Source organism: Lonchura striata, chromosome 3 (assembly GCF_046129695.1).
Source record: "Lonchura striata isolate bLonStr1 chromosome 3, bLonStr1.mat, whole genome shotgun sequence".
NCBI classification, from domain to species: Eukaryota; Metazoa; Chordata; class Aves; order Passeriformes; family Estrildidae; genus Lonchura; species Lonchura striata.
In genome coordinates, this window is record NC_134605.1 from 86,109,933 (window position 1) to 86,130,740 (window position 20,808).

General features: G+C 40.7%; 1 protein-coding gene and 1 long non-coding RNA gene across 14 annotated transcripts in view; one reads left to right on the forward strand and one right to left on the reverse strand.

Moving 5' to 3' along the window:
- The window catches only part of ADGRB3 (adhesion G protein-coupled receptor B3), a 446,612-nt gene extending 441,629 nt beyond the window's left edge, over positions 1-4,983 (reverse strand). For 12 of the 13 annotated variants that reach the window (XR_002465425.3, XM_021530142.3, XM_021530143.3 and 9 more), the window contains exons 1-2: positions 4,786-4,983; positions 1,296-2,064 (exon numbers count right to left, since the gene is read on the reverse strand). Coding sequence is in view for 12 of the 13 variants with exons in the window: in XM_021530142.3 (XP_021385817.1) it covers positions 1,296-2,049 (754 nt within the window). In the remaining variant the exon portion in view is untranslated. Of the gene's footprint in view, positions 1-1,295; positions 2,065-4,534; positions 4,653-4,785 lie in introns of those variants that run through there. The other variant, XM_021530137.3, reaches the window with a different exon arrangement.
- A 173-nt stretch (positions 4,984-5,156) lies between these two features.
- The window catches only part of LOC110470486 (uncharacterized), a 33,129-nt gene continuing 17,477 nt past the window's right edge, over positions 5,157-20,808 (forward strand). The window contains exon 1 of the long non-coding RNA XR_002465423.3: positions 5,157-5,318. This is a non-coding gene — a long non-coding RNA (uncharacterized LOC110470486). The remainder of the gene's footprint in view (positions 5,319-20,808) is intronic.

Below are 20,808 nucleotides of genomic sequence, written 5' to 3' on the forward strand. Positions count from 1 at the left end.
CTCCCCCGGCCCTGCCCTTGGCCGCTGGCACCGCGGCAGCTGGAGCAGGTTCAGCTTTTCTTCTCCCACAGCACTGGGGCTTGGCTGCCCTTAAAGAAAATCGTCTCCTAACAACGTGTCAATGTTACATTCCTCCACAAAGCAACTTCTATTAGGGGGGCTGGGAGCTTGGCACTGCTTCGCCACAGACTGAGAGCTTTGTGGCTATGCAAAAAACAAGGAGAGAGGGAACATTTCCTGCATTAAAATGCAATACCCCAGACTCGATGATTTATCCTTACCCTCCCCCCATTCCCGCATGGCAGTTCTGAAGGACCCCCTCGCCAAGAGCCTGTATCCAGAGCCCCCATGTATGCTCAACCCGTGCTTTCCCTGCATCACAGCCCATCAAAATCCATCTAAAAATCACCCTCCTGCCCCAACCTCCCCAAGTTGTCAGGCTAAACCATCCTGTTTTATGTATGTAGCAGAGGGACTAGGTGGAAGGCTGCCATGCTAACAGCTAGACCCCTGACTTCCCACCTTTCCACAACAGCCCCCTCTCCTTTTTCCAGCGGGGACATGAAGCAGCAGCTGGGACTGAAGCAGCTGCTGGGAATGACACATCAACCCCCTCCATGCTCATACTGCAATGAGATTCTGAGCCTTCATCTCTGGGAGCTGGGACTGCCTGGGGAATGGGTGCAGGAGCAGCCACTGGCCCCTTCCCAGAGCTCCCAGGAGGTTAAACCAGCATGTTCTGCCTGTGCAATGCCTTGCCTCTCCAAGCATCTCAGGCAGAGGCTTCACCCTTAGGAATTGCATTTGCTCTTGCTTAATTTGTAGGTTGCTGAGGTCTGGCCCAGGGACCAGGTATCCTGAACATGGTAAATTTCTTGGTCTTTTGGTTAGGATGCCTGCATGCCTTTGGAAATATATTCCTTGCAAAGTCAAGAGATCATATCAAGAAGGCCAAGGTTTTGCAGTTGGGTGGTTGCTGTAAAGAGACGGTGAGGGGGAGAGTGATTTCTGGCTCACCACCTGTGGGCATTACTGTAAGTGAGGCCTTAAAACAGATGGATCCTACTTGTGAGGAGTTTCAACAGTACTCAGCAGAACTATTTGCTGTAGGTTAGGCTGGTGTGGAAATGAAAATGCAGCCCTTAAGGGAGTGTGCATCTTCTCCAGCCCTTTTGCCTCATCTAGAGGAGAGCCAGAGTGGAGAGCAACTGAAACGAATGTGAGTATTAAGGAGAGCTGGCAGCAGGACTTACACATTGGCATGGCATTCAGCCCCCCCTCCAAGAAGCACCTACCTTCTTTTGGCGGCCGTTTGGCTTCTCTGGTGAGATTGCAGACCTGGGTGGTTTGCAGCTCCTGGGTCAGGCAGCCTTCCGTCTGCTCGTTGAGGGGCAGCACCACATTATTGAGCAACACCAGGGACTGGTCGTCTATTCCCCATTCTCCCAAATGCTGAGGGCAGGTGCATTTTGTATACATGATCCCACAGGACTCGGTTCTCCCATTTTCAGATTTCAAGCAGCTCTCCAACCAAGTGCATAACACATGGCACCCAAACTGGCTAGGGCTCACCTTGTTCAATACCAAAAATTCAAAGAAGGATTTTTGGTCTTCTTCTTTTTTGTGTAATCCTGGGAAGTTGATAGGATAGACACGACGTATCTGAATAAAATTCTTATCATACTGCAGAAATACAAAAGCATTCTTGGAGTTGCAGAGCTGCATTATAGAATGATTATTTTTTAAAAGATCCTTTATTTTTTCATGAGAAAAATGATCAAACTGATAAGCCAAGAGGGAAAAGTTGGAGCAGCTGAAGTCCTTTTTGGAAAATTTCAGGTAAATACTATATTTGGTTGGATCTGGATTTTCCAGCGTCCAAGTGCAGTTTGTGAAGTTTTTAGGAAACATTTCACTTACAGAATACGATCCATAAATGACCCCCTTCACCAACGTGGAACACCAGAAGTCTTGGGCAGCATTAAATCCAAACATAACCAGTAGATAGGTGGAAAATATATAAATCAGCAAATTACGAACAGCCTTCATCCTATGTCATTTGGCCTGCAGGAGATGAAATGAAATAAAAATGCAAGTAGAATTCTTCAGGCATAGAACACCAAACTCCTTCCAATATTCGAGCCAGCTGTTTTCAAGCTTGCAGTTAGAGCCCCTTTCAGAAAGAAGGGCAGGTAATTTTTATTTTATAACGCAAGGGCCGGCGTTGCTGCTGTGTGCACAGCGCCATCACGTGGCCATCGCCACAGACACGTCTTCCACAGACAAATTAAAACTCAACATCTATTAGATTATTAATAGGAATGTCTTCTCCTCTCTAGGATTTAGTCATCATGGCGTGGACTAGAACTGTTCAACTTAAGTAAAAACCTAGATGCCTTACCTGACAGATCAAGAGAAGATTTTATTTATTTATTTATTCAAAAAGTAAATAATTAATCTGCTATAGTTATGTACGTTCATATAAGATATGCACCTGCAGAATTTCACCAGAATCGAACAAGAAATCTGGTAGAATTTGTTATATATTATTTTTCTCTTAAGTCTGAGAAGTAACTGAATTATTACAGCTATAATTTAAAAATTCTCCAATTACTATTTGTTATAGATAGAACATTATCTCCCATATGCCTACATGTCTTCACCCTGGCTGTCTGGTATATTGAGGTCTCTAAAAAAGCAGCAAATACTGAGATTAATGTCATAATACACTTTTGACAGTATTGAAGAAAGAAACAAAGACAGATGGATATAACTACTGCTAATCTGACACAACCACTAAATGCCAGCTTTTTAGATAATAATTTCAATGTGCTTTAGCCTCTAAGGATATTAAAAAAATGGATCTCCGTATTAGTATTACAATCAGTAGCTCTATGTACTGGCCATGCTACAGCATGATCTCTGCACCTATTGGACTGCACTTGCCCTCTGATTATGAATTACTTGCACTGTCTGATTAGCTCTTGTGTTTTGCAGCCCTGCACTTGAACAATGAAAGAAAATATTACATTTTCTCTGCTAGTATGTCCAAATAAAGCTGTTTTACTGCACCTGCCAACCCTCAGAGTCTCCACATTCTCTGTTTCTTTTAACAGTGGCCTGGGTTCATAGGGTGAACCTGAGTTACATTTACCACCATAATGATATCCCAAAAATTTTAGGTTGAAGGTTTTCAGCATTAACCTTTGAAAAGTTGCTTATCTCTTACAAATGAGTAGTTTTTCACTCTCTGCTCTTAAATGTAAGCAGAAAGAAGTGATACCAACCTAATTTCAAAACTCTCTAGATTGCAGTCTCTTCCACTGTTGCTCTGTAAGCAGGGGCACACATACACAAAGGCACTGTTACTGAGTTTTGATGTGTGTCTTTGCCTAGCTTTTCATCTCCTCACCAAACAGCAAGGCATCTTCTGTTCCCATTGCGTAACACATAGCAAGTCACCGGATTAAGCTCCCTTGAAGAGATTTCTGCATCTCCTAGATTATAATGCAAACTCTGAATCCTGAAATGGGCAAAAGGCAGCACCAACTCTAACCCTCTTTATAGCAGAGGTTTAAAAAAAAAAAAAAAAAAAAAAAAGAGAAGAGCTGCTGCTGGGTCTATCCACATGGTCAGATTTTCTCCTTTCTAAGCATCCGTCTCAATGAACAACATGGTTCTCCTTCTCCAAACAGGGCTGGTACAGCATTTAAGGTTTTTAAAAAGATAAACTTATTGGGAATTCTGGAAACAATTTTCCCTTTGCTGAAGCACTTTGCAGGCAATGCAGTTCTGCGCAGTGTTATTCAGGATGGTGTAGGCGTTGAAAGCCAATGTGACAATAAGTGTCTAAATTAAGAATTCCACCCATGAAAAAGGATTAATTTTATAATCCGGAAAGTAGAAGGGGAGCTTATTTGCTTTTCTGTTTTAAAAGGAAAAAAGCCTCTGACTTTTTCCATCCTATGTAATATCTGTACTAGAAAAATAAAGACCTCTGCAGTGCTAGGCTGTTTTCTATGAAGAAATGTAAAGCCCTCATTTTAGTTGTGCATTTGTTCATGCACGGCTACTGCAACAGAACACTGTCTTAATCCCTCTCTCCCTGTGTGCATTACACACGCACACATGCACACACACACGAACTGAGTGTGCCGGCAGCGTTCAGTCAGCTTGCAGCATTGCTAGATGCAGAGTGAACCTGCTCGCTGGAAGGATTAAGACACACAGATAAAAAAGATCATCCTTTTCCATGGAGGAGAGAGTTAAAGGATGGCCACAGAGGCTTAAGGTTGCCTGTTTGGGAAGGGGGAGAATTCTCTTCTGCTGAAAAGAAACGGGCATTTAGTTTGGATATTCCCCGAACTGATTTTCTAGGTGACACTGTAGTTTAGCCGAACATAGACGGCGCCATCACTCCATTTATTTTTTTTTCCCCCCAACAGAAGACCCACTGACTTCTCTTATTTTAACTTCCTATTAACCTAACAATTCCCCCCACCCCCAATACAAATTACCCCAATCGTGCACAAACCTCAGGTTTTCTCGGTCTCGCTGGAAATTACTCTCAGGGAAGCAGACCCGTCGCAAAACGGACTTCTCTAACTTTTAAACTGCAGCGCTGAAGTAAATGCGGAGATCATTTCGTATGTGCTGTCTCTCTCTCTATCCTTCAGCAACAGCCTGTCCCCCTCCTCCGCCGCCTCCTCCCCGGAATCCCAAACTGAAAGCTCTCCAGTCGTAATCCCTGGAAATGGGAAATGGAAATGCCCCGGGCACCCTTACCTTCCACTCCGAAAGCTGTCAGGCTATTTCTCTAAAACACTAGCACCACAGGCACACGTCCCAACAACAGTGATGGAGAGATTCCCCTTCTGACGGAAGCACCGTTTCCCATTTTTCCCGGCTCAGGTTGAAAACCAAGATTTAAAAAAGCAGCAGAAGATAAAAAACGCAGCGAGAAAATCCCCGCACGCCACTCGCACACCCCACTGAGGAAAAAAAATCGGCTTTAGCTCCGGATCCACCAAATCCAACCACATGAAGGGAAAGAAAACAGAAAAAAACCCCAAAAAAACCAAAAAACAACCACCTCAAACCAGCGAGACTGCAGGGGAAAAAAATGGAAGTGGCTGAGCGAGCGAAGGTTTTTTTTGTTTGGTTTTTTGTTGTTTTTTTTTGGTTCTTTTTTTTTTTCTTTTTTTTCTTTTTTTTTTTTTTTACTTGAAACAAAGTCTCAGCACAGCAGCCCGATGCACGGCGATGCCAGGCAGTCGACGGTCTGAGAGAAGGACTAAGGCGCTAGTGCGGATTTGTTGGTGGGTTTTGTTGTTGTTGTTGTTGTTGTTATTACTAATAGATTTATTCCTCCTTCCCTCCTCCTCCTCCTCCCCCCCAGGCACTAAAGGCCGGACAGCGGCGGGGGGTCCTCGGCTGCCGATGTCGGGGAGCGGAGCGAGCGCCGGGCGCGCAGGGAGCACGGCGGCGGCGGCGGCCCCGGGAGCGGCGGCGGCCCCGGGAGCGGCGGCGGCCCCGGGAGCGGGAGCGCGTCTGTGCCGCTGCGTGCGGCTCTGCCCGCCCGTGCGTGCGCGCGCGCCCGTCTGCGCGCCCGCGCGCGCGGAGCCCGCCCGCCTCCGTGGGAGCCGCGCCGGGAGCGCGCGCCCGTGCGCGCCCCCGGCCGCCCGCTGGGGGAGTGGGGGGGGCGCGCCTGCGTGCGCGCGCCTGCGCCCCGCTCCGCGCGCGTCCGCGGCGCCCCCCGGCCCCGACAGCCGCGCCCGCGGTGCGGGGCGCCAGGCGCGGCCCGGGAGCGCCGCGCGCTGCTCCCGGCGCGGCTCCCTGGCCGCCGCTCCCAGCGCGGGGCCGCTGCGCCCCGGCGTAGGAAGAACCCGCGGGCGGGCAGCGAGGGAAACGGTGGCGCCGGGGCGGGAAGCTGCACTTGATCTCCTTCCTCTTGTTTTTTCTTCCAAAGCACAACCTCCCCCTCGCCGCAGCCCCGGGAGCTGTCGGCTCGGCCCCGCGATGCAGATTAACTGATACAGGGCTCCCGGGATAAACCCTCTCAAACTGCCGCCCGCCTCTGACTAGAAACAATAGCAATTTTCTCAACGCGGCTGCAATTAACGCCGCGTTTGTTCCCCGCCAGAGATAAGGCAGTGCCCGATCGCAGCCGCATCCATTCCCTCGGCTGCCGCCGGCCGCCCTCTTCGCACGGAGAGGGATGGATGAGGGATGGAGCGCCGGCGGGGCTCGCCCGGCGCGGTGCCCAGTGCGGGAGCGACGCTGCCCCGGCTGAGAGCGGAGTTTGCGAGGCGACAGCGGCTGAAGTGCCACCGTCGGCGGCGGGTGGGGTCAGACGGGGAAGGTTCATGAAAAAAGCTTTGCCATAAGCAGGGCGCTCCCCTTTTCCGGTTTTTTTATTTTATTTTATTTTTTTTTTTTTTTTTTTTTTTTGGTACATCTGGTTATGGTTGAGTATGCTTTTCTTTGCCCTCCCCTCCCGCTGTGTCCCTCCTGCTCCCCAGGTCGACTTGGGTTGTCCTCTGGTTCTTCCCGCTGGCGTGAGATATCGGGGCAGTCTGCACAACAACAGATATCCGGCGTGAAAATTAGGAGATGACATTTTAATAAATGCTGCTGTCATTCAGCAGCTCTCAGCCTGGATGTCGTGTGCTCCCACTGCTGCCATTCTGCAGAGAGCACAAGGCCCTTGCAAGTTTGTGGGGCAATACAGCCACTCCAAGCCCTCAAAGTTCATATGAATTGTGACTTTGTGGCTTTGGACATGACCTCCCATCCTGATGAAATGAAAGTTTAAATTTCTGGACAACATCCAAACCAATCAATCTTTAAAGCAAGCAGTTTTCTCCCTTGCAGTCCTGTTCTAGCCCCTGCAAGGTTTGAATTCCAGAAACACAGAGCTTTTTTGATTACAATTACAATGCTGCACAAATTGTGATCGGAGGTATTGCTGGTCACAAACCACTTTGGACCAAAGTAAACCAAAACACGGTTATATCTTTTTACTGTATTTTCCATAGGTATAAGGTGTAAACCACATCCCTGCTAGCTTTTACACTCATAAATATGTTATATCCCTGTTGTCAAAATAAAAAATATCTACCCAAAGCAAGGAAAATGTGAGAAATGTTCATGTTCTATTTCAATGCAATGAAAACTGAACTGTTACTAGCTCAGAGGTAATCAAAGTCTCTCAAATTTGGTGACGTTACATACTACCTGTGGGTGATCATCATGTTGCTTAAAGTACTTAAAGGGAACTTCTGTTCATTGACAGGGTGATATGAGCAGAACAAATCAAAGGTGTACATACAAAGCAATATTTGAATAATTTTTTCATCTCATTTACATTAAATGAAGAACTGTAAGGTAAGTCACAAAATAAAACAACTTGAATGGACTCTTATGTGTTTTCTATGGCATTGGCAAGTTGTAGCTCCTTTAATTGTGAGTGGAAATTAAAAAATAATAAATACACAATGTATGGTAAGTAATTGTCTTTAGACATCTCCTAGGTATTCCAATCCAGTGATTAACTTGAACTTTTCAGTTTTGTGAAGATATGGCAATGCTGGAGAGGAGTCTGGGATGGAAGGCTCCTTAACCTCTTGTCCACAAAACGAAGGAAAGGGTGGGCGTTGCACAGGTCATGCTTAGGTTAACTATGGCAGCTGAGGGGTAGAAAGGTGGGGAGCGATGGGACAGGGTGGGATGGGATGAATGCACAGAGCACTCTGAAAATATCTTCATAAGATTTGTGTGATTAGCCTTGCATGAATAAGGTTTTAATGACTGGAACTAAAATAAGCTATACCATTTTTCTGAGTAAACAAATATCTGCAATCCACTTGCAGGTGTTTTTCTACTGGAATTGAAGCCAATTTGAGAAAAAAAAATTGTTTGCCAGGTGTCATGCATCATTTGAGAGAAAAGAAAATATGTTCTTTTGTATGTATATATGTTATTTTGATAATCTAGAAGTGAGAGTCAGGATATGTTAAAGTCTGCAAAATATAAATAGGTAGAAATGTGACAAGATGTTTGTTTAATTTGGGCGTGCAGATCACTTGTGTTTGGAATGGTCCTATTTTGTGTGTGCATTTATTCCTAAGCTACACAGCCTGAAGGGCAGATGCAAATGAACCTATGCACATAATTTGGAAATATTGAGCAGATCAATCTTGTTTGAGTACCTCTGTTAAAACCTAGGTAAATGCATTAATGCAATCCCACAGTGTTTCATGGGAGGGCTGTCAGCCCTGCATGGTGCACGTGGTGCCATCTGTACTACAAAGAAAGTATCAAGGCACTGAAAGAAGTGTTATGTTGCTCAGTAGTAGTGTTGTAGGGATAGGCACAACATAGTGAATGCTAAATTTATAGTGCTACTTTCTAGACTCAATGCAATTGTTACTGATAAGTTGGTATTGATCCAAACAAGGAAAGAGGGAGGAAAGTAGTGTTTTTAAGTAATGTCTGTATTAATGAGAAAAAATGAGGCTTACCCAATTTAATATGTTGGGTGGAATAAATTAAAGGGCTTGTTTAGTTGAGTTTTTTCCCCCAGATCTGCAGAAGTACTTTGAGATCTTCAGTATCTTGGTGACAGCAGTGAGATGATTTCAGTCCAGATTTTAGTGAACATAGCACAAAATTCAATACAATTGGAATTATCACTGACAGTTTAGGTGCAAATTTGGAAAGGAAGACCACAGTTTAAAGCAAGTGGCTTTGGAGCATGGACTGTTCTCTTACTAAACCACTAACCACTCTTACGGGGACTCTTTTTAGGTAAAGGTCACTGTTGCAGCCTGCAGTGTCACTCCTTTGAGCAAATGAGACTGTCTATCTCCAGTACTGAAGGCACACATTTAATAAAAAAAAAAAAAATCTTAAAACTGTTTTCAACAAGGACTTCATTCATTATTATTATTATCATCATAATCATAATAATCGTGTTTAACTGACTCCAGAATTACATCTAGACATGTCCTTCTATGTACACGAGAAAGGAAAATGTTCTTATGGACTCAATTTACAGATAAGAGTTGAGGGATAGTTACACTGAGCCTCTTGGCTTATGTAGAAGTGCCCCTGGTCTGTTTCCCACATCCCACTTTTCGCAGATATGCAAGGCCCTTCAAAATCCCCTTTGGTAAGAATAGACTTTCTACTCTGCATTACATATTCTTCTGTAGAACACCAAGCTGTATTTCCCAGCTCCAAGTCAGGAAAAATGTTAAATCCAAAGCTGCTGTGACCACTTCAAAAGAAATGTTATGTAAATTGATGTGAAGCAAAGAAATAAAATGGAAGATGCTGGCCATATTACAGGTATTATAAAATTCACTAAATACCTAAATAAGAAGAGAAGAAAATTATTTTGTAGCTCCAACAGATTGAGAACAAATGCAAATTGGAAAAAAAATATTCACGGACTTGCACTTGTTTTCTGGTCCAGGATGTTACAAACCATTTAATGCATTTCTCTATTAATTTCAGATTCTAAGTGAATTTCACCAGTATTAGTTTTCTCTCTGTTATTAAGAGGAAAGATTAATTTAATAAATAACAGGATATGTTCTGCCTTCTCAATTTTAAATATACTTGGAAAGATTATACAATTCTAATTAATTTTATTAGAGAAGTGATTCATATATTCATAAATAGCTAATTAATAATGCAGCACCAGTAGATGGTGCTCAAGAATATATAGCATATCTGGAGGCATGAGTGAATAAAATGTTCTTGTTTGAAATTTTAAAATTTTGTTGGCAAAAATACTAATTTACTTTTGGGAAGTTGATTTTTCATCAATAATGTCACCTGCCAAATTCAATCAAACCTTTGGTTGGTTGTCAATTTTCAAGTTGAAAAAGTCAGTGATTTATTTGCTTGTTTGTTTTCATTATTTGTATGGCTTGTTCAGCAAAGGTTTTCACAAGTAATTTTAAATTCTGCTACTAGCTTTAATTATTTTGATGTTGTTATTCAATCCAATAAATTAAATAACTGGGCCAGTTATTTAATTTATTGGATTAATAAATAATTAATATTGAATTCATGCAATAGGTGACATTAAGAGCATGGGCAGAAGGGGTCTAAATCACTTGTAAGGCCTGTACAGCATCCTACCACATATGGCTCTTGAAGGTTCCTGAGGAAGGTGCAGAAAACCCAGAATATGACTGCTTTTGATAGTCTGGCTTCAAAAAAATTTCACCTACTCTCCAGTATGCAGAGCTCTTTTTAAGGCTCCAAATAATTTCAAGTTCCCCTGCAATACTCATTTAGCTAGTTTAACTCCTTGCATTCTTGTTTTCTATATAAGCACCTAATTGTTTTCAATCTTCAATTATTTTCTATCTCAGCATTATCAAATTATGAGTCTCACAGCATAAATACTAAGTGAAAACTGATGTTCTGTTAGAATTGCTAATTCAACATATTCATATGTCACCATATTCTTGTATCAATGCAGGGAGAAGTGAGATTCTGACTTACTTCTAGCACTTATGTCATATTTTGCCATGCCTCTATTTAATATTATTTTAAGATATTTCACTCTGTTTCCACAAAACCCTGCTTCTATAATTCTTGTTCCTTTTCTCTTAAACACTTCACAGTTTCCTGATATCTTTCTAAGATGTAGAAATCAGCACTGCACACATCAGTTCAGACCAGGCTGCAGCTCTGATTTTTATAACACTTTTTTTCTTTATCATCTCTTCTTGATTCATTTTAATATTTTGCTTCTTCTCGGAGCTGCTACACTGAACAGAGATCTTCTGTTTTCTGTCCATGTCTATTCTTTTTATCAATATCCCATGAGAAACTTTGTCAAGCAAGTTTAAATAAATGATGTCTGTTGGTTCTCCATTGACCACTTCAGTAATTCACTGATGTGTGGAAAACATTCTAGCAGATGGGTGAGGTATCATCATCCTCTGCACAGATCTATCATCTCATGGTTTTGTGAGTCTTTTGTTTTGTTATTTTTAATTTGTTAGGTACAGAATGTAAGATTTATGAATATTTGATTTCCTGAATCATTGTAAACTCCTTTTATGATGTATGTGAAATATTTGCTATTCTCTAACCTTCCAGTAAAGGAGTTGTGTTTCAATTAGAGATTGCATAGCTCAACTACTTGTTCAGGATTTTCAGTCTTGGTGGCTTCCTGCTTTTCAAATGATTGATTTGTTCCAGCACCTCTTCATCTGATAGTACCTGATTTTTATTACCCAAGAGTAGATATTCCCTAACATTCTCTATTGTAAAGACTGATGCAAATAAATCTTCTGTGCTCCTAGCAATGTCCTTCTTCTTAATTGCTGTCTCTGTTCTCTGAAGTTCCCAGAAGACATAATTGCTCTTAAGAGTTTCTAGCTTTTGATATATTTAAGGAGGTTCTTTTAATTTGTTTTTATATTTTTAACTTCATATTTTTTGAGTTACCTTTGCTATCTACTTTTTCCCTTTTTACCTCTTTGCTATTACAGTCCACGATAATTTCCCTCATTTCCTGAAAGCTGCCTTTTCAGATTATGACAATTCCCTGCTCAAGTAGCATCTCAAATACTTTCAGTCCACTGGTTTGCAACTTAGCTTCCTTGTTTATCTCCTCCCCTCCGACATATGTGCATTTATCAATGGAAATATTCTTGGTTTAGGAATGAATGCAAATGCCAAATTTTGACTAAGATACATTCTATTGAAGGCGTCTGTCCAAAGGTTAGTGTTGTGACATTTTTTATATATCTTACATCTTGTTACATGTGTTTAACCTCATTATTTTAAGACCACTTTACATATTAGTTTGGATATCCTTAATCCTTGACTTCTTTCTGCTTATTGCTGTTGCAGTCTAAAAATATGTCTCAACTCTGTTTTAATAATGGTGTCCAGTTTATCAAGCTGAGCTCATTGATTTAAGGCTGTCTCATATCTTACAAGGTGACATTCATTTCTTAAAATAGTTTTCTTTCGATTATGTGCTGTTTCAAGAACCAATTTCCTATAGTTCTGAGAAACTATATTTTTAATCTTTGCCATATACATATCTGATTTGTTTGTAATAGGGTTGCATAAAATTTATTATTATCCTGTTTTGCTACATATTATTGCTTTTTTATACTTTTTCTGTGTTGCACCCTTAGTATCTTAGTTAAGACTTCCATTTTTTGACATGTGTCTTTATGCTTGGGGTTTCCATTCTCAAGTACAGCCCTCTTCACTTAGAGGGTTTTTTCACACTGGAATTTATAGAATCTTTTATGTACAAAGCAAAATTCCTCACAGAACTGGTTCCTTCTGTTATTCTGGGGCAGTTTACAAGGCATTGTAAGTTTTAAAAAAAATTATATCATAAAGCCTTCTTCTATTGGAAAGCCTTCTATTTCACTTATTTTACATTTAATTTTTTATTTTGCATAAATATTTTAAGTTCTTTAATTTTTACCAGATGTCATTCTATGGCACATTTCCTGGATTTGTGCTTCTTGGGTTGCATTTTAAAAGGATACTCAGAAGTATTTTTATTACCAGTAACATTTGTAGATTACTTGGTGTTCTTTGCCTCTGTTTATTAGTGTGAGAACCCCAGCCTTGCTTTGGGGCCTCATGTGGTGGTGAAATTCCTCCTCCAACCCGTGCTTCCAAAGAAAAACTCCGCAGGCTTAGCTGTTCGGTCTCAAGGCAGTTTATTGCTAGTTATCTAACAGATTATGTTCTTGGACTGCAGCTATTTGATCAGTGGCCTGGGTAGAGGCACACACACACTGACATCCTCTCTATCTGCTGTCTTCTTCGTCTCTCTCTCCGCCCAGGGTTGCTGCTATCTTTTATAAGATATATTACGTATAACATGTTTACAATTATTCCCCAATACCTACTACCTACGTTGCCAAGTGTTTTTCTATTCTAAACCAATCTGTGAGTGCCAACATCACCAAGAACATGGAGGTAAGGAAGAAGAAGGAGGAAGAACAGGATCAGCCCACTTTCCTCCATCTTAGAACTTCTGACCCCCACGTACAAAGTGAAAACCCCCCTGTACATGTGTTAAAACCCCCCTGTACAGTACTAAAAAAATTTCCCCTCTACTTTGTAACTACTTTTACTATACTATCTAACCTTTTGTGACTGCTAGTTCCACCTCCAAAGTTGGTAATTCATTCCATGGCTCAAACTCAAAATCACAGTTGTTTTTCAGCTGTCTGCCAGGGTCTAGAATGCTTCTGACCAAGGCCTGGAACCTCTAAAAATGTCTGAGAGACATTTTGAGTTCCCACATATTAGGTGTTTGAAAAAAAACTTCTAGCCTTTCAATCCATGAAATAAATATTTTCAATACTTAATGTCTTGCTTATATAATTGCTGTCATTTGATAATAAACTTGCTGCTCTTTCTTGTATACACATAGTCGAGTGGTGAAATTCTAACTGGCTGTACTGGTAAAGTTATGAGAAACTCATTGCAGTCCCTACATGTGGGCTAGATAAGAAACTTTTAAAAATTAATTGGAGAATATTTATGCAAAGATCAAAATAAAAATAAGGCCACAGTTTTCATGTTAATTATCTAAATGCACTGAAATCCTCTTTATACTGGGAAGAGTACAAATATTTTTAAAATGCACTTTCATCTCCAATGTTATTAATGTACTCTAAAATATTACCTAGTCATTAATCAAATTGAACTGTGATGAATACAGAAAAACATACAAATCCTGTGTCCTTTTGGCTTACTCTACTAAAAGGAATGAAATTCAGAGTTAATACTGAATCTGTCTTTAATGCCCCTCATTTTGCTTATGTAGGCTAGAGAATAGTAATTTTATGTACTTTGTGTGTCATTAACACCACTAATCACAAAGGGCAGTATTAAAAGATGATGTCTTGTGTTGAGTTTTTCCCGGCATTAATGAAAATGAAGGACTGATAAACCTGCTTAGAGTTTAACTTTCTGCTGTAAGAGTTTAGTGTTTAGAATGGTGTTGGTTTAACCCTACCTGGCAGCTAAGCCCCAATAACCACTCGCTCACTCCTTCCTCAGTCATGCTGGGGAAAGAATCAGAAGAGTAAAAATGAGAAAGCTCATGGGTTGAGATAATAATCGACAAAGCAAGGTCTGCACACGCAAGGAAAGCAAACCCAGGAATTCATTCACAACTTGCCATGGGCCAGCAGGGGTTCAGCTGTCTCCAGCAAAGCAGGGCTCCATCAGGTGTAATGGTTGCTTGGAAAGACAAATGCCATCAAAGTGATATGTTTCCCCCTTTCTTCTGCTTCCCTAAGCTTTATTTACTGAGCATGACCCCATATGGTATGGAATGTCCCTTTGGTCAGCTGGGCTCAGCTGTCCTAGCAGTGTCCCCTCAGCTCCTTGAGCAGCCCCAATCTCTGCTCTGATGGAGTGGGGTGAGGAGCAGAAAAGCTGTGTGCAAGCTGTGTCCATCAATAATGAAAATATCAACACTGTTTAAAGCACAAATCCAAAACACAGCCGAACACTTTACTACTATTATGAATAAAATTAGCTCTACTCCAATCAGAACTAGCATAGGAATGCACAAATTATGCTGCTTGTCCCCTAACAAGTTCAGTTGTGATGTGTTTTAAGATGTTGATGAAGATACCCATCCAGAATCTTGTTTAATAAGTTCTTAGTGGAAATCTTGGGTTACAATTCATTTTTTGAGAGTTTGAAACCTGAGGTTTTTCCTTGTTATAACTTTCTAAGCCAGCAAAAAGGACAGCAGCATTTGTTTAAGGCTAACAACAGCTTTTGTTATTCCTCTTAAGCCTCATTCAGGGACACCCAGTCCACAATGTCTATTCAGCATGAAACACAGAAAGAATTTTTTAAACTAGGATCAGAATCCAAGTGGCTCTTTATTCTCTTATGTCTTTGGTTCTGGTGAGGGGAAGTACAAATAGTTGGTGGCACCATTACTGCTTTATTGCTGCTGACCAAGTATGGCCTGCCTGTATCTTTAAAATAAAGTTTCTGTGAGCTTGATTTGAGAGGAATCAGAACTGTGTATCCTGTGCATCCAGAAGTGATAGTTTGAAATTAATTTTTGGGAGGTTTCAAGTATATCCTTTGTAGCAATATTCCCAGTTATCTGGGGCTTTATGTTGCCCCTCACTAAGAATTATGTCTTTCTGAGGCACATAGCTATTCCCCAAAAAAATTAATGTAACAAAAAGCTGCATCCTAGCTAAGCCTTCCAAATTCTGTACTAAAGAATAGGAATATAAGTTTCAGCACAGTCCTCCCCTGCATACTTTTTGATCCAAATGTTTACATTTTTAGAAAAAAATAAATTAATACGATGAGTTTTTACAGATGATATTTTTTACAGATGATATTTTTTCAAATACCCAGTATTTTTATGAAAAGATCATTCAAAGATTAGTTGAAGCTTCACCCTGGGAAATAGAAAGGGACATATTATGAGACTATGGTACTACAGAGTCAAGATTGGCAAAGAAAGATAGGCCGGATTGATAATTTGCTGTCCAGCAAAAGAATAGCAGGCATCATAGAAAGCTGGAAGGAGTCATGCTCAAAACAGAAGAGTTGCTCATGAAGCAAGTAACTGACCTTTGAAACTCCTTGCCAAGGATGTTGTAAATAATAAAAAATAAAATACAATTTTTTGTGGACTCAGGGACAAACTGGACAAGCATATGAAGGAGAAATTCAATGATGGTGGGGGTTGTCAATAAGTGTGCAAAATCAGATCCACTTCAGGAATTCCCCTGTGCTGAAAATAATTAGAAGTTGGGAATGTATTAGGGGAGAATCTTAAGCCTCCTTCAGCATTTATAGTCACTACTGAAATGGAATATGGGGCTGAATAAAACTTTAGGGTAGTACAACCATTTTGATCTTCACTCTTTTTGGATATTTTGATAGTGACTGGAGAGGTAGATTTTCAGGGGTGAAAATCTGAGATTTTTTTTTCTAGAGATCCTGAAATGGTTGAAATTTGGAAGCGAGGACTGAACATTATTTTTCAGAATGTAAAGACATCTATTTCAGTTTTAAAACTTTGGCTGAGCACCCATAATTGCCTCAAGTGAGTGCTCATCTTTAAAAATTTGAGGATATAGTCCAGATTCAGATCAAGCTGAGACCTAGGGACAAAATTCTCAAGGTCTTTTTTCTCTATCTAAACACAATTCGTTTTGTAAACATATTATCTGCAATTCCTCATGTCTTAAAGGAGGAAGAAGCTATGTCCTATTCTAAAATTGTCTAGTATCTAAAATTTGATTGGATGGGCAAGGCTTATCTTAAGCTAAACAAATTTTTTAGAATTGGGATAAAATATATACTTTATAATTTTGGAAGAGAGTACTTGGGAGGAGAAAAAAAAGTGCTCTCTTAACCAAATCATTTCCTTAGCTGCATGGTGGGCATCCAGAGTAAATTGTTTCTTTGAAGTAGTCTGTTTAAAAGTGTATGTATATGTCAAACACACTTTTTTTACTGAAACACTCAGGTTGTTTTTGTTTTTTTTTTTTTTTGACATTGTATTGTAAAAATTATTAAAATATCTGAAAAAAAGGAAGCATCAGACAGTAACAGCCTATAGCAGCGTGTGGCTACAGTGATGATCGTGATTCAGGGAGGGTCCAACAGTGACAGGGAGAACAGACAAGTCTCTGTTGTTTAGCAGGGGAGTTCATTTTATTCCCCTGCCCCCAACCCTGTTCTGGGGGCAGCAGGGGGGCAGAAGCCTGGGAGCCTCAGCAGAGCCCAGAGAGCCCCAAGCTGAGAGCAGAGAGGAGAGAGAGGGAGCAGACCCAGGGCTGTGGGGTTTTATATCAGGTGTCCCATGGTGTGGGAATCCAGGGCATCCCTCTGGCTGCCCTGGAAGGCCTGGGACCCTGGCAGGGGGTCAGGAACCCCCCTGGACAGAGCCCCAAGAGACACTGTCTGTGATCTCTGTCCATGGAAAAGAGTTTTCAATCTTACAGGATGAATTACAAGCTCTGAGTGTTTGATATAAGTAATAATGAGTGTGGCATGGGTGCAAAAGTAGAATTTTAGGATTCTAGAGAAGGGGTTCAAAGGGAACAAGATGGAGGAAGTTGGGCGTGCCTTGTCCTTTCTCTTCTTCATGCTCTCCATGTTTCACTGTAGTGTTGGCATTTTTCTATTGGTTTAGACTGGGGACACACTGTTCAACGTAGGTGATAGATATTGGCACATTATTGTAAATATAGCACACGTAGTTTCTGGTATATAATGTTTGTAACATCCCACTGAGGGGAGAGCCCCACACGCTGCCCTGCAGGACAGACCTGCGGCAGGGCAGCAGAACATGTTAGAGATAAGCAGGAATAAACAACCTTGAAAACCAGCACAGACGAATTATGAGTTCTTTGGCAGCGGGATTGAAAGACAGAGACTTTCTACAATGTTGGGATCATTTAAATACCACAGATTCTGACAGCATGGGAGGAATTTTGAAATCAGATTACAGCCTCCTCAGAACGGGAAGGCTCCACAACAGCCAAAGATATGAATGACAAATGCTGCTTACTGATGTGGTGAGGGCTTCTCATACAAGTGTCAATAAGGGGTTCATGGCCCACACTTCTGCAAGGAGGTGCTGTGAAGCTCAACTGCTTGAGGAAAACACATGTGAATGTATCATTCAAATTTTAAGAAATGCAGCTTTTTGGATGTTTTAAAATATGTGTTTCAGGTCACTGTATTAGTCTTCCAGCATGGAATTTTAGAGGAATAGCTAAGTTTACTGAGTTAGAGGGTTGTATGTTGGCAGTAGCTCAGCTCATATCCATGGCCTGATATCAGTGTAAAACATGTGAGAATGGAATCATGCTCTTGATATGTGCTCTGGGATCAAACTGGAGTGAGAGGAGAAAAACACATTTATATTACTGAAATATTCTGTGAAAATGTGGGGTATTACTATTAGGAGCTACATGTGGTTGTCATCATTCTGAAGAGACACATTTTGACAACACTATACAAAATATGAGAGATTGCAAGAAAAGTAGTTCCCAATTTGTCAGGCACAAGGAAGGAGTATTTGGAGGGTAGGTTTATGTTGTTGTTTTGAAAGATTAATGACTGTGGGTGAGTGAGTGAAAGGAAATTACAGAGATGTACTAATTTATATAGCTATCTATCACTGAATCCAAAAAGGCCAATAAATAAAAGGAATTAACCCAAACACAGTATAGGGCATCTATTCCAAATGTATTAGACCTTCTGCTAAGAGCCATAGGTTTTTGTCTTTCATAAATTCTGGCAATATTCTCAGTCCTCTCTTGCCAAATAGTGTCTGATTGCACTGAAATATTTTCCTCCTTTATTCCTCTCTTTCTTTTTCTCATTTGCCTTTCTCTCTTCTGCCTTTCTCCCTTCCTGTATGAACACTTGAATCTGTTATTTCACTCTTGTTAACCAGTGAATCCTAGACCTTTTATTAAAGTGATATAACTAAAAATTTCTGGTGAATGATTTATTGTTCTGTTCTTGCTGAACATTGCTGACTGTTATCACAGTAAATGTAAGTAGTGTCACTGAAGTCAGCAGATCTATGGTGAATTAATCAGTATGGATTCTGGTCCTGAGAGTCATAATTGATAAAGTCGTTTTTGTGCTTGAATCAAGTAGTGAATGGATGTCTCAGTATAGGTTCCTTAAAACTGCCTTAACTATACATTTAATTAATTTTAGAGGGTGTCACCTTCACACAGAGCGACTCAGCTTCAAAAACGTTTGGTAAAGGTATTTATAATGTGATTATTCATAAACTTATTTTTTGTTTATTAATATTTTATTTTTGACTGTGCTTTATATTTTGTATATTAAATACCAGGCTTTTAATAATAAGTAGATTACCTTGCAGAAGGGAATCCAACAAATGGCTGTAGTTTCAAACACTACACTGTGCTGTATATTAAAAAGTGACACACGGTTAAAGAAAAACAGTAGCCTGTTTCCAGTGAAATGCTTAGATATGAACATATGTCTATTTTATACCTATCTTAAATATGTGAGAGAAAGAGACTGAGAAATATTTAGTGATGAAACTACTAAAACATGATATTCAAATATACTGACAAGAAGCTGTTCTAATTTCTTTCCTTCCTGTCTTTTATATGCCTCCTCTGTCTTCTCTCTTCATATATTTAATACAATACTTTCATCCCATTTATGCAGCCTTGCCTAATCTTTTTTCTTATATAGTTCTTGCACTCATTTTTCTCTCTCAACCATGTATGTCTATATCTTTTTTCTCTTCTATATATTCAGTATTTCTTCTCGTGCTTCTCTTGTTCCTGTGCTACTGGCTTCCTATGAGCATCAATATTGTTACACTATTTTACATATTATAATTTTATCATCTATTGTTGCTCTTTGAATTTGATTCACAAAGTATTGTTTCAGCTATTGGAAATACAGATAAAAGTTCTAGGATATTGCTTATTTAAACAGGAACTTTCTTAAGTTACCAAGAATATCTGACAGTGAAGAACAACATTCCTTCCTTGACAGTTCCTGCAAGATGGAAGTATTTCTCAGTGCTTTTTTCCCCACCATTCCACAGAAAACTGTCTCATTAATGGGATTGGAATCATTGAAATCATATGCATTGGAATCCATCTACGCAATTTTGGATGGACTGCTAAAATGCAGATAGATGGATGACATCTTAAATGCAGATATGTATAGAGGCTGCTTATTCCCCTGGTATGGTCAACAAATAGAAACAAATTATTCTAATAATGTGTTCCATTGAATCTTGCTGTGGATTTTAGAAGTAAGTTGGCTGATTCACATCCTGATAGCTTTTATTTTCCCTGTTCTGATGTAAATGTCTGAAGCTGTGTGAGATAAACCTTATTTCTGCTATCTCTCATAGTGGGCTGGTAAAGTTAATTCTCTGTTTGACTTCCCAGTTTCTTTGGGTATCCCTTTCCCTAAATCTGCTTTTGTGTCTAATTTGAATGGAAGTCAGACCTTTTATAAAGTTTCTCTGCTAGAGACTTACTATTTGTAACAAGACGCACTTAAGTTATGCCTTTGAACCCATCAAGGAAGGTCTCTGATGCAAGATCCAGTCCTTTCAGTCTGGGGGTGAGGACATATCCTCCCAAGTCCTAGTAAGCAATCGTAAGAATGTCCACATCTGTCTCCATGTCTTTTTCCTCAAGCAGCATATAGTTTTTCTGACCCTGTTTCCATCTTCACTTCCCACCAGTGACCCCACACTAAGTTGGACTAAGGCATCACTGCAGCAGTGAGGTCACACTCTCATACCTTCCTGCAAGATGCATGTCTGCATGTCTAAGGGTAGGCTGTGTTCTGACTCCTCCTGCCCCCAGGAAGGAGACAGATGTAGGCAGGGTGCTGCATGCCAGCTTTATGCCTGGCAGAAACCCAGGGGAGTGCTGATGCTCAGGCAGGATCTCTGTGTTGCTGGAGTGCTTGCAGCCCTGCTCCTCCAGCATGGCAATGGTACATGGCTGAAAACCACCTCCTCGTTCCTGTACCTAGCTGCTGCCAGCCACAGGCTTGGAACCTACAGACAGTCCAGTCTGTGCTCTGGGATCCTCCATGCCTGGAAACAATTTGCTACTGCAGTCCTGCTTGTAAATTACCAAAACTCAAAAGTATTGTAACTGGCCATTGGCCACATACCTGGGAGAAGGAATTTTTATGATTTAAGGTCTTCAAAAACACTACTGAATTCAGGAGGTATGTGTCACATTTAAAGTCAGGAATTCACATACCAGT